Source organism: Saimiri boliviensis, chromosome 20 (assembly GCF_048565385.1).
Source record: "Saimiri boliviensis isolate mSaiBol1 chromosome 20, mSaiBol1.pri, whole genome shotgun sequence".
NCBI lineage: Eukaryota > Metazoa > Chordata > Mammalia > Primates > Cebidae > Saimiri > Saimiri boliviensis.
The window spans coordinates 30,479,085-30,492,615 of NC_133468.1; the positions used below are offsets into that span (position 1 = coordinate 30,479,085).

Sequence of the window (13,531 nt, forward strand, 5' to 3'; positions counted from 1 at the left end):
TTTTTTTTTTTTTTTTGAGACGGAGTTTCGCTCTTGTTATCCCAGGCTGGAGTGCAATGGCACGATCTTGGCTCACCGCAACCTCCGCCTCCTGGGTTCAGGCAATTCTCCTGCCTCAGCCTCCTGAGTAGCTGGGATTACAGGCACACGCCACCATGCCCAGCTAATTTTTTTGTATTTTTAGTAGAGACGGGGTTTCACCGTGTTGACCGGGATGGTCTCGATCTCTTGACCTCGTGATCCACCCGCCTCGGCCTCCCAAAGTGGTGGGATTACAGGCTGAGCCACCACGCCCGGCCAGACCTGGCTAATTTTTAAAAATTTTCTTGGCCGGGCGCGGTGGCTCACGCCTGTAATCCCACCACTTTGGGAGGCCGAGGCGGGTGGATCACAAGGTCGAGAGATTGAGACCATCCTGGTCAACAAGGTGAAACCCCGTCTCTTCTAAAAATACAAAATATTAGCTGGGCATGGTGGCGCGCGCCTGTAATCCCAGCTACTCAGGAGGCTGAGGCAGGAGAATTGCCTGAACCCAGGAGGCGGAGGTTGCGGTGAGCCGAGATCGCGCCATTGCACTCCAGCCTGGGTAACAAGAGCGAAACTCCATCTCAAAAAAAAAAAAAAAAAAAAAAAAAAAAATTTTCTTTTATTCTTTGTAGAGTCAGGGTCTTGCTATGTTGCCCAGTTTGGTCTTGAACTTCTGGTCTCAAGTGATTCTCCCTCCTTGGCCTCCTAGAGTGCTGGGATTTCAGGCATGAGCCAATGTGCCTGGCCTGTAAGGTTCCTTTTCTTTGCAAGGTACTGTGCTAGGCACTGTAAGGGACTCAAAAATGAGGCTGGTCCCGTGGCTCACACCTGCAATCCCAGCACTTTGGGAGACCAAGGTGGGTGGATCACCTGAAGTTAGAAGTTAGAGACCAACCTGGCCAACATGGTGAAACCCAGTCTCTACTAAAAATACAAAAATTAGCCTGGTGTGTTGGTGCACGCCTGTAATCCCAGCTACATGTGAGGCTAAGGCATGAGCATCATTTGAACCTGGTAGGTGGAGGTTGCAGTAAGCTGAAATCGCACCACTGCACTCCAGCCTGGGCGACAGAGCAAGACTCCGTCTCAAAAAAAAAAAAAAAAACCGACAGCAGCTTCTGATCTAGAACAGGAGCTCACGCATGGTGATTAAAAGAACAAGTGCATAAGTCACTGAGGTAGAAAGAAATCAACTTGGAAGTGGGGTAGGAGGGAGAGGTAAGGGTGGGGCCAGCAAAGATTTCCCTAAGTGTAAGAATGTCTATGGTTTAGAGGGGAGGATTAGTGTGTGCCCTCTCTGTCTCTGTCTCTTTCTCACCATCTCTTTTTCTCTCTGCCTTTCTCCCTGTCTTTCTTGACTACAGTATTTTTCTCATTTCATATTCCAGGCAGCAGTCTTTGCAAATTCCACAGTGAAACTAAGATTAATAAAATATAGCTAAACAGTGCGCTGCCGAGCTGTTACTGTGCTGTTCTTTTCAGTTAAAGCTTTTAATTTTGTCGTTAGCATGAAGCTAGAAGAAAGGCAGCCACTTTGCTAACAGCTTTAAGCATCATACCATGTAATTCCATGTAATTGCTTTTTAAGTTGTTCTTTATCAACAAGGCTTTTTACCCCTTAGCTGAAAGCAAAGCAAATAAATGTTGCTTCATGTTGACTACATGGTAGATTGGGAGATGGAGGTGCACCTTTTTTTTTTTTCTTGAGACAAGGTCTTGCTCTGTCACCCCAGCTGAAGTGCAGTGGTGCAATCATAGCTCCCTATAGCCTCCACCTCCAAGACTCAAGCAATCCTCCCACCTCAGCCTCCTGAGTAGCTGGGACTACAGGCATGAGCCACCATGCCTGGCTGATTTTGTCCATTTCTTGTAGAGATGGGGTCTCACTATGTTGCTCAGGCTGGTCTCAAACTCCTGGGCTCAAAGGATCCTTCTGCTTTGGCCTCCCGAAGTGCTAGGCTTACAGGGATGAGCCACTGTACTCAGCTGGGATGCACTTTGTTCAGTAACTATGGAGAATTCCCAGAAAACCAGGCTAGTGGTTTATATCCAGGAATACTCAAAGCTTTAAAAGAAAAGAGAGAGATGTGTGTTTGAGTTTGGCTGAGAGGATGAGGTAATGGTAGTATCAAGGCACTTTATATTCTGGACCTATGTTGCTTGTGATTTCTTAACCAGAGTCACTGGAAAATAGAGCTCCCTTGGAAAATAGAACTAGGTGGCACTAACCCACACCACCTGGATTCTTTAATGGTTGGGAAAATAGGTTGCAGTTATTTTGTTAATATTAACTTCCAGGACTGTTTATTTGACTCAGAGTCCTGTGGGGGTTTTTTGTTTTGTTTTGTTTTTTAAGACAAGAGTCTTGCTCTGTCACCCACACTGGAGTGCAGTGGTGTGGTCTCGGCTCACTGCAGCCTCCACCTCCCAGGTTCAAACCATTCTGTTGCCTCAGCCTCCCAAGTAACTGGGATTGCAGGTGTGCACCACCATGCCCAGCTAATTTTTTTTGTATTTTAGTAGAGACAGGGTGTCACCATGTTGGCCAGGCTGGTCTCGAACTCTTGGCCTCAAGCTATACACCCACTTTGGCCTCCCAAAGTGCTGGGATTACAGGCATGAGCTCCTGCACCTGGCGCAGTCCTGTGGGTATAGATCGGTCCCATTCATCTTCCTGAGTGGGTAGCTGAGAGCCACTGATTCTTTCTTGGGCTCTTAAGATTAAAGCAGCCACTGTCATGATGGGGATTTAAAGCACAGTGTTTCTACCATCTTGTCATCTAACCTCAGATAACTCACAGTCCTCTGCCAGGCCTCTACCGGAGCCTCTGTACTGCCATTATCATTTGGGGTGGTAGTGGGGGATTCCTCAGTTCTTTTAGGGAGCCTTTAGGTTCAGCAGTTTTTTTGAAGAGAAGAAGGTATACAAAGTAGAAATCACATTGGAGAGCGAAAGGGCACTAAAGGTAGATTTCCAGCTGTTCCCCTTTGTCCTTAACTCTGGGCCAAAACATCCTCACACACAGCTGTTTGGAATTAGATAAAAAGAAAGAGTTAGTAGAAACTGACAATACCAGCTGTAAAGGACCCACCTTCATCTTTATCCCTCCCACAGAGACTGGATGGTGGGCCTGAGAGTCCAGGGAGCCTGCCCCTCCTTCTCGCCTGCCTCCCTTGGCATTCTCATAGGATATATCTTTAAATGGGTCGATAACATTAGTTTGTTGTGGAGTGGCAAATAGTTTCCTCTCTCCCACCGTTGACTGTGCAGCCTTCCTGAAGTACTGTGTTGAGAATGATGGTATGGTGGACCAGAAAGAATGCTGTGGCCATTTAGCAAGGTCTCACGTGGGCAAGGGAGGGATGATACAGCAAGGGCCCCCCAGAATGTGTAATCCATGAGGACAGGGCTTTTGTGGTCACTACTTAAGAACCTTGTCGCCGGGCGCGGTGGCTCAAGCCTGTAATCCCAGCACTTTGGGAGGCTGAGGCGGGTGGATCACGAGGTCGAGAGATCGAGACCATCCTGGTCAACATGGTGAAACCCCGTCTCTACTAAAAATACAAAAAATTAGCTGGGCATAGTGGCGCCTGCCTGTAATCCCAGCTACTCAGGAGGCTGAGGCAGGAGAATTGCCTGAACCCAGGAGGCGGAGGTTGCGGTGAGCCGAGATCACGCCATTGCACTCCAGCCTGGGTAACAAGAGTGAAACTCCGTCTCAAAAAAAAAAAAAAAAAGAACCTTGTCTCCAGAGCCCAACACACAGTAAGTGCTTTGGGAGTATCAGAGTATGGATTAGCCAGGCACAGTAGCACACAGCTGTAATCCCAGCACTTTGGGAGGCTGGGACAGGAGGATTGCTTGACGACAGGAGTTTGAGACCAGCCTGGGCAACACAGCAAGACCTTATCTCTACAAAAATTTTTTAAAAGTTAGCTGGGCATAATAGTATGAGCCTGTAGTCCCAGCTACTCTAGAGGCTAAGGCAAGAGGATCACTTCAGCCCAGGAGTTGGAGGCCACAGTGAGCTGTGTGGGGAATCAGGCATTGTGGCTCACACTTGTAATTTCAGCACTTTGGGAGGCCGAGGTGGGTGGATCACCTGAGGTCAGGAGTTCAAGACCTGCCTGGTCAACAAGATGAAACCCCTTTTCTTTTTTGTTTTTCTTTTTGCTTTTGTTGTATTTTATTTTTATTTTTATTTTTTTGAGATGGAGTCTTGCTCTGTCACCAGGCTAGAGTGCAGTGGTGCGACCTAGGCGTACTGCAACCACCGCCTCCCGGGTACAAGGGATTCTCTTGCCTCTGCTTCCTGAGTGAAACCCTGTCTCTACTATTTTTTTTTTTTTTTTTTTTTGAGATGGAGTTTCACTCTTGTTACCCAGGCTGGAGTGCAATGGCGCGATCTCAGCTCACCACAACCTCCGCCTCCTGGGTTCAGGCAATTCTCCTGCCTCAGCCTCCTGAGTAGCTGGGATTACAGGCACGCGCCACCATGCCCAGCTAATTTTTTGTATTTTTAGTAGAGACGGAGTTTCGCCATGTTGCCAGGACGGTCTCGATCTCGCGACCTTGTGATCTACCCGCCTCGGCCTCCCAAAGTGCTGGGATTACAGGCTTGAGCCACTGCACCTGGCCCTGTCTCTACTTAAAATACAAAATTAGCCAGGTGTGATGGCACATGCCTATAATCCCAGCTACTTGGGAGGCTGAGGCAGGAGAATTACTTCAACCCAGGAGGCAGAGGTTGCAATGAGCCAAGATCACACTATTGCTCTCCAGCCTGGGTGACAAGAGTGGGGGGGGGGGGAGGAAAACTAAAATATGGATTTGCCAAACTTGAGTTGGCCCGTAGATCCCCCTAACAATAATTCTGTGATTTCAAAGGTTTGTTTATCTGAACTTACCCATCGTGTTTTATTTTTTTCTTTTCTTTCTTTTTTTTTTGAGACCAGGTTTCACTCTTGTTGCCCAGGCTGGAGTGCAATGAATAGTGCAGTCTCGGCTCACCACAACCTCTGCCTCCTGGGTTCAGGCAGTTCTCCTGCCTCAGCCTCCTGAGTAGCTGGGATCACAGGCGTGTGCCACCACACCCAGCTAATATTATGTTTTCAGTAGAGATGGGGTTTCTCCATGTTGGTCAGGCTGGTCTCGAACTCCCAAACTCTCAGGTGATCCACCCACCTCGGCCTTCCATAGTGTTGGGATTACAGGCTTGAGCCACCATGCCTGGCCTATTTATTTATTTATTTTTGAGACAGAGTTTTGCTCTTGTTGCCCAGACTGGATTGCAGTGGCACAATCTCAGCTCACTGTAACCTCCACCTTCCAGGTTCAAGTGATTGTCCTGCCTCTGTGTCCCAAGTAGCTGGGATTACAGGCATGTGCCACCACACTGGCTGATTTTGTATTTTTGGTAGAAATGGGGTTTCTCCGTGTTGGTCAGGCTGGTCTTGAATTCCCGACCTCAGGTGATCCGCCCACCTTGGACTCCCAAAGTGCTGGGATTACAAGTGTGAGTCCCCATGCCCAGCCCAGGTTTTCTTTTTTTAGTGAGTCAGCCTCTTTGTATTCTGAGATTCCTTGCAGCAGCTGCTTGTGGCCTGTTTCTATATACATATATTCTCATTTGCTTATTTCTTTTCTGTCTGCCCTTTAAACAGAGTGTTTTCTGCCTACATTAAAGAAGTGGATGAAAAGCCAGCCAGCACGCCCTGGGGTAGCAAGATGCCTTTTGGGCAGCTGATGTCAGAGTTTGGTGGCAGTGGCACTGGTGGCTGGGTCCATGGGGTCAGCTTTTCTGCCAGTGGGAGCCGCCTGGCCTGGGTCAGCCACGACAGCACTGTGTCTGTTGCTGATGCCTCAAAAAGTGTGCAGTGAGTATTTGCCTTTGATTTGGAAGGTGGGGAACAAGGGGTGGGATCTCTCACCAGCTGGATCAGGAGTGCCTTTCCTGGGCTGTTAGTACAGGGCACAAGCATAAAAACCTCAATCAAAACTGCAAGGCAGCCCAGGCACGGTGGCTCAGGCATATAATCCCAGCACTTTGCGAGGCCATGGACGGATCACCTTAGGTCGGGAGTTCAAGACCAGCCTGGCCAACGTGGTGAAGCCCCGTCTCTACTAAAAATACAAAAATTAGGCCAGGCATGGTAGAATATGCCTAGAATCCCAGCTTCTTGGGAGGCTGAGACTGGAGGATCGCTTGAACCCAGGAGGCAGATGTTGCTGAGATTGCGCCACTACACTCCAGCCTGGGTGACAAGAGTGAAACTCTATCTCAAAAAAAAAGAGAAAAAACAGCAAGGCAGCCTTTACCGTGACAGGCACAGATACAAGTTCTTAGGTTGGGAAATTTTAAAGAGCTAGAAATACTTCTTTTTTTTTTGAGACGGAGTTTCGCTCTCGTTACCCAGGCTGGAGTGCAATGGCGCGATCTCGGCTCACCGCAACCTCCACCTCCTGGGTTCAGGCAATTCTCCTGCCTCAGCCTCCCGAGTAGCGGGGATTACAGGCACGCGCCACCACGCCCAGCTAATTTTTTGTATTTTTAGTAGAGACGGGGTTTCACCATGTTGACCAGGATGATCTCGATCTCTTGACCTAGTGATCTACCCACCTCGGCCTCCCAAAGTGCTGGGATTACAGGCTTGAGCCACTGCGCCCAGCCTAGAAATACTTTTTTTTTTTTTTTTTTAGACGGAGTTTCGCTCTTGTTACCCAGACTGGAGTGCAATGGCGCGATCTCGGCTCACCACAACCTCCGCCTCCTGGGTTCAGGCAATTCTCCTGCCTCAGCCTCCTGAGTAGCTGGGATTATAGGCACGCGCCACCATGCCCAGCTAATTTTTTTGTATTTTTAGTAGAGACGGAGTTTCACCATGTTGACCAGGATGGTCTCGATCTCTCGACCTCGTGATCCACCCGCCTCGGCCTCCCAAAGTGCTGGGATTACAGGCTTGAGCCACCGCGCCCGGCCTAAAAATACTTCTTAATGGAAGTACTGATAATGATTCCTTTGAAGAACCCTCCTGGTTTGCTACTGATAAGGGTCCCTTAAAAATGGCCAGTTTAGGCTGGCTCAGTGGCTCATACCTATAATCCCAGAACTTTGGTAGACCCATGTGGGCAGATCACCTGAGGTCAGGAGTTTGAGACCAGCCTGGCCAATATGGTGAAACCCTGTCTCTACAAAAATACAAAAAATTAGATGGGCATGATGGCATGTGCCTGTAATCCCAGCTACTCGGGAGGCTGAGGCGGGAGAATCACTTGAACCCGGGAAGTGAAGGTTTCAGTGAGCCAATATCGTGCCAGTGTACACCAGCCTGGGCAACAGAATGAGACTCCATCTAAAAAAAAAAAAAAAAAAAAACCAGTTTAGTCTGTTACTCTGAATTTCTTATAAAATGTAAATGCCATTTACCAGCTTTAAATAGGAGATACATTCTTACTCTGAGTAGTCGGCGAACAATGACTTCATTAATTTGAGCCTTCCATTCAGTAAGGCTTAGGAACCCTTGATGCCACTTCCTCTGCTGTGTGCTGGAAGGACTCCAGTTACGGTAGCTTCTTTGTGCATGGCATGTCTGCTCAGCTACCTGGCCAGACATCAGAGTTCATTTTGTTCAATGTATGTTGGAGGAAGAGGGAAGATTGGAATCCTTCTTCTTTTATAAATCTTTGTTCTTCCCTGGTGAATCCTTTTCCATTGATAGCTAAAGGGAACTCAACATTAAAGGTTTTGTGATGGACGTGCCCACTTAGGTATCAAAAATCAATCACATTGGGTGACCTGTACTCCCTGTCAGGTCAGTAAGAGTCTCCCAGTGTAAAGAGCATGATAGTTCAGACATGATGTGTTTTTCCTAACAGGATTAAATGTGCATTTTTAGCTAGTTTTTTTTTTTTTTTTAAAGATTATCCCCTCCATTATAAAATGTAGTCTCTCAGAAAATTTCTCTACATAAACAAGCATTTATATATATTTTCAGGCTGGGCGTGGTGGCTCACACCTGTAATCCAAGCACTTTGGAGGCCACGGCGGGCGGATCACCTGAGGTTGGGCATTCAAGATCAGCCTAACCAACATGGTGAAAACCCGTCTTAAAAATATATTTTTTTTAGCCAGGCGCTCAAGCCTGTAATCCCAGCACTTTGGGAGGCCGAGGCGGGTGGATCATGAGGTCAAGAGATCGAGACCATCCTGGTCAACAAGGTGAAACCCCGTCTCTACTAAAAATACAAAAAAAAAAAAAAAAATTAGCTGGGCATGGTGACGTGTGCCTGTAATCCCAGCTACTCAGGAGGCTGAGGCAGGAGAATTGCCTGAACCCAGGAGGCGGAGGTTGCGATGAGCCGAGATCACGCCATTGCACTCCAGCCTGGGCAACAAGAGCGAAACTCCATCTCAAAAAAAAATATATATATATATATTTTTTTTTTTCATTTTTAATAGAAATGGGATTATGTTATACATTTTGTGTGGTAATTTGCTTTTTGATACTTCATAATAATTTGGTATTTTGATGCCAGCGTTACTTGATTTTTATATGGTTTCTTGTGACACAGTAGGTTCTTAGCATATGCTTGTTACAAGTCCCCATCTACCGTCTACCCTCAGATTGACTTCTCTCCCTTTTCCAGTCCTGCAGGTCAGATCACATGCCCCACCCTTCCACTCCTCCCACATAAATATCTCATGTAGTAAAAGTCAGGTATACCACAGTAAAGGCTTAACGTGACACATTAGTTCTTCAGTTCAATCCCAGCTTTACGAAGGGTCTTCTGAACACATACACAGTTAGCTTTTACTTTTTAAAAGGTATTTAGAGAGACACACTGTTGCCGAGGCTGGAGGACAGTGCTTCAATCATAGCTCTTTACAGCCTCTTTCTCCTGGGCGCAAGTGCTCCTCTCACCTCAGCCTCTTAAGCAGCTGGGGCCACAGACATGCGCCACCGCACTAGGCGAATTTTTTAAAAATTTTTCATAGAGACTGGGTCTCACTGTGTTGTCCAGGCTGATCTCAAATTCTTGCCTCCAGCAGTCCTTCTGCCTCAACCCGTTAAAGTGCTGAGATTACAGTTGTGAGCCACCATGCCCAGCCACAGTTAGCTTTTGAATGCATCATTTCTTACATGAAGTGAGGTGCTCCTAACTCCTCAGCAAGTGTGTTTGCTTGCCATATCTATGTAACCTCTTAGCCAGATTCAGGAGCAAATAACTGTATGTACGCATACATCCCTGCACACATACACACACGGCCCATTCGAATTCCTGGCTCAGACTGCATTTGGTTGATCTTGGTAGCTCTGGCTCCTAACACAGTGCCTGGCTGTCAGCACAGGTATTTGCTGCCAAGTCATAGTAACACAAGAGCTCCTAGGAACTAAGAGCAAGGAGAAGCCACTTTAGGCTGAAGTGACCCGGAAAAGTAGACCTTGGGATCATAGGGGTGATCCCTTTAGAGCTGTGCTGGGAGTAGAAGGGTGTGGGCGCAAAGAAGGAGACAAGAACAAGGGTTTTGGAACCAGTTTGTCATGAGTGGGCGGGACCTCAGAAGCAGGTGGAGTGCAGGCTAGAGCCAGAGCCCAGGGCTGCTCCTGGCTCAAGAGGCCTACAAGTCGAGGTCAGGAGCTCCTTTTCAACATAAGTGCCCATTAATACTGTAGAAGTCCCTGTGAGAATGGGTCCTTTGTCCTCATCTGTGTCTGTAAAGAAGCTGGTAGTCTGTTGCAACTTGGGATAACAAATGTTCCTGTGTTTAGGGTCTCAACTCTGAAGACGGAGTTCCTGCCACTCCTGAGCGTGTCATTTGTCTCGGAGAACAGCGTTGTGGCTGCTGTGAGTATTTTTCCTCATTCTCCCCCAGGGTGCACTGTATGTGATGATCAGACAGGGAACAATGTGTGCTCTGTCATCCTAGCACAAAGCAGTACAGTTCTTTGGAAGAAACAGAGCTCGCTTTGAAGAGTAAGAGAGGGGCCCATCACATTGGCTCACACCTGTAATCCCAGCACTTTGGGAGGCCGAGGCAGCTGGTTCACTTGAGGTCAGGAGTTCGAGACCAGCCTGGCCAATAGAGTGAAACCCTGTCTCTAGTAAAAGTACAAAAATTACCCAGGCATGGTGGTGCATGCCTATAATCCCAGCTACTTGAAAGTCTGAGGCAGGAGAATCGCTTGAACCAGGGAAGCAGAGGTTGCAGTGAGTTGAGATTGCTCCACTACTCTCCAGCTTGGGCAACATAGCAAGACTCTGTCTCAAAAAAACAAAAAAGAAAGTAAGGGGGCCGGGCACGGTGGCTCAAGCCTGTAATCCCAGCACTTTGGGAGGCCAAGGCGGGTGGATCACGAGGTCAAGAGATCGAGACCATCCTGGTCAACATGGTGAAACCCCGTCTCTACTAAAAATACAAAAAATTAGCTGGGCATGGTGGCACATGCCTGTAATCCCAGCTACTCAGGAGGCTGAGGCAGGAGAATTGCTTGAACCCAGGAGGTGGAGGTTGCGGTGAGCCGAGATCGCGCCATTGCACTCCAGCCTGGGTAACAAGAGCGAAACTCCGTCTCAAAAAAAAAAAAAAAAAAAAAAAAAAGAAAGTAAGGGAGGCCTGTCATGGTGAACACTGTCAAGGAGATGGATGGTGGGCAGTGTGCCCTCCAGGGACTGACTGTGAGTCTTATTTCAGGGCCATGACTGCTGCCCAATGCTCTTTAACTATGATGACCGTGGCTGCCTGACCTTCGTCTCCAAGTTAGACATTCCAAAACAGAGCATCCAACGCAACATGTCTGCCATGGAACGCTTCCGCAACATGGACAAGAGGGCCACAACTGAGGACCGCAACACGGCCTTGGAAACACTGCATCAGAATAGCATCACGTAGGTGCCATCTGTAGAGAGGTGGTCAGGTGACAAGGTGCCTTCCTGCCCCTCACTGTTTCCTTCCTGGTTCCTACAAAAGCTTTATGCCCTGCAGACCCAGACATTCCCTCAGGGAAAAGCGCAGCAAAAATCTGTATCTTCCTGACCACCAGGCTCTTATTTCCAGCTCATGGTAGGGAGTGACACCACCACCTGGTCATTCTGTCCTTCGAAGTGCAGATTACAAGACAGCAGCCAGCAGAAGCTATACAGACCCTGTTGCAAACTGTGTTGGTGGGGCCTCAGGGCAGCAGCTTCCTAGGGCACACTTTCTCAGCTGCTCCATTGAGAACAAAAGGAGACCTTCCTGAATGCTGCCTTCTCATAGTAGTGCATACATAATAGAACGCAAAGTTACAGCCTGTTTGAAAAGGTAACTAGCTGTCCTTTCAAGTAATGGATACAAATAAGATTATTTAATTAAAGAAACAATTTCTTAGCAGCATGATGACAAAGCTGATAAGTGCCTCAACTGGCTTTTTACCAGATATATGTAATTATGTAAGACAACAGAATTGTGTTTTGTTTAGAAAGTTCTATTTTTAAGGTCTAGAGGAGAGGCTGGGCATGGTGGCTCACATCTGTAATCCCAGCACTTTGGGAGGTTGAGGCAGGCAGACCACAGGAGTTTGAGACCACTCTGGCCAACATGGTGAAACCCCATCTCTACTAAAAATACAAAAATTAGCCAGGCCTAGGCCGGGTGCGGTGGCTCAAGCCTGTAATCCCAGCACTTTGGGAGGCCGAGGTGGGTGGATCACAAGGTCGAGAGATCGAGACCAACCTGGTCAACATGGTGAAACCCCGTCTCTACTAAAAATACAAAAAATTAGCTGGGCATGGTGGCGCGTACCTGTAATCCCAGCTACTCAGGAGGCTAAGGCAGGAGAATTGCCTGAACCCAGGAGGTGGAGGTTGCGGTGAGCCGAGATCGCGCCATTGCACTCCAGCCTGGGTAACAAGAGCGAAACTCCATCTCAAAAAAAAAAAAAAAAAAAAAAAATTAGCCAGGCATGGTGGTACACACCTGTAATTCCAGCTACTCAGGAGGCTGAGTCAGGAGAATCGCTTGAACTGGGAGGCGGAGGTTGCAGTGAGCCAAGATTGAGCCACTGCACTCCAGCCTGGGTGACAAAATGAGACTTCGTTCCCTCCACCAAAAAAAAAAAAAGAAGTCTGGATGAGAAATACATTCCTGATATTCTAAATTACTGTGTTTGGAGTTGGGTCCCATGGCATTTTCCCTTATTGAGAAGGCTTTTGTGTTGAGAGACTTTTATTGTGGTATTGATGGAGCGAGGGATAATGGAAACCTCTAGACTTCCTCTTTGAGAGAGTTACGATGAAAGGCAGGTTGTGCTTCATGTTCAGCAGAAGAGGCAGCTCTACATAAATAGGCTGCAAATATCCATGCTCTATTGAAAAATCAGAACCAGAGGGCTGGCACCATGGCTCATACCCATAATCCCAGCACTTTGGGGAACCAAGGCAGGAGGATCACTTGAGCCAGCAGTTCAGTACCATCCTGGGCAACATAGCAAGACCCCAAATCTACAAAAATTTTTTTTTTAGTTAGCCATCTGTGTTGGCACGCACCTGTAGTCCCAGCTACTTGGGAGGAGTGAGCTGTGATTATGCCACTGTACTTCAGCCTGGGCTATGCTGCAAGATCCTATCTCAAAAAAAAAAAAAAAAGAACCTGAAGGCACAGCAAAACTTCCCTTTTCTCCACATTCTTCAGGTTTCTCTATCTATAGCAAAACTTGCCTTTTCTCCATTCTTCAGGTTTCTCTGTCTTGAATGACTCCGAGTTATTTCTTGTGAATTTCTCTTAAGCTTCTATGCAGACTAAGTGTTAGGAAAGAAACAACTCTCATTACCTCTCTGACATTTCTAGGTGAAAAATGAAAAGAAAACCCTTGCCTATTAGTATACTTTTATTTGCAGAAATTAGATGCTCTTTGTGCTTGAGCTGTGTCAGCTAACTTTTTCTGTAAGGAAGCAGATGGTAAATATTTTAGGCTCTGAGAGGCCAGAGGTCTCTGTTGCAACTACTGAACTCTGTGGTTGTGGCAGGAAAGCAGGGACAGGCGACGTAAACAAATGAGCTGGCTGTGTAACAGTCACACTTTATGGACACTCAGATTGGAATTTCACATAATTTTTATTTCATGAGATAATAGTCTTCTTTTAATTTTTTTCCAGCTATTTAAAAATATAAAAGCCAGGTCAGGTGTGGTGGCTCATGCCTGTAATCCCAGCACTTTGGGAGGCTGAGGCAGGCAGATCACTTGAGGTCAGGAGTTCGAGACCAGCCTGACCAACATGGCAAAACCCTGTCTCTGCTAAAAATGCAAAAATTAGCCAGGCATGGTGGCGTGTGCCTGTAATCCCAGCTACTCAGGAGGCGGAGGCAGGAGAATCACTTGAACCCAGGAGGCAGAAGTTGCAGTGAGCCGAGATCATGCCACTGCACTGCAGCCTGGGCAACAGAATGAGACTTAATCTCAAAAAATAAATAAATGAGTAAAAATGAAAAACCTTGTTGTTTTTTTTTTTTAAAGTTCACAGGCT

At 47.2% G+C, this 13,531-nt stretch overlaps 1 protein-coding gene across 1 annotated transcript in view; it reads left to right on the forward strand.

Moving 5' to 3' along the window:
* The window catches only part of ARPC1A (actin related protein 2/3 complex subunit 1A), a 39,581-nt gene that overhangs the window by 21,678 nt on the left and 4,372 nt on the right, over nt 1–13,531 (forward strand). Inside the window, exons 6-8 of the mRNA XM_039460368.2 lie at nt 5,692–5,904; nt 9,799–9,874; nt 10,722–10,915. Of these exons, the coding sequence (XP_039316302.1) occupies nt 5,692–5,904; nt 9,799–9,874; nt 10,722–10,915 (483 nt within the window). The remainder of the gene's footprint in view (nt 1–5,691; nt 5,905–9,798; nt 9,875–10,721; nt 10,916–13,531) is intronic.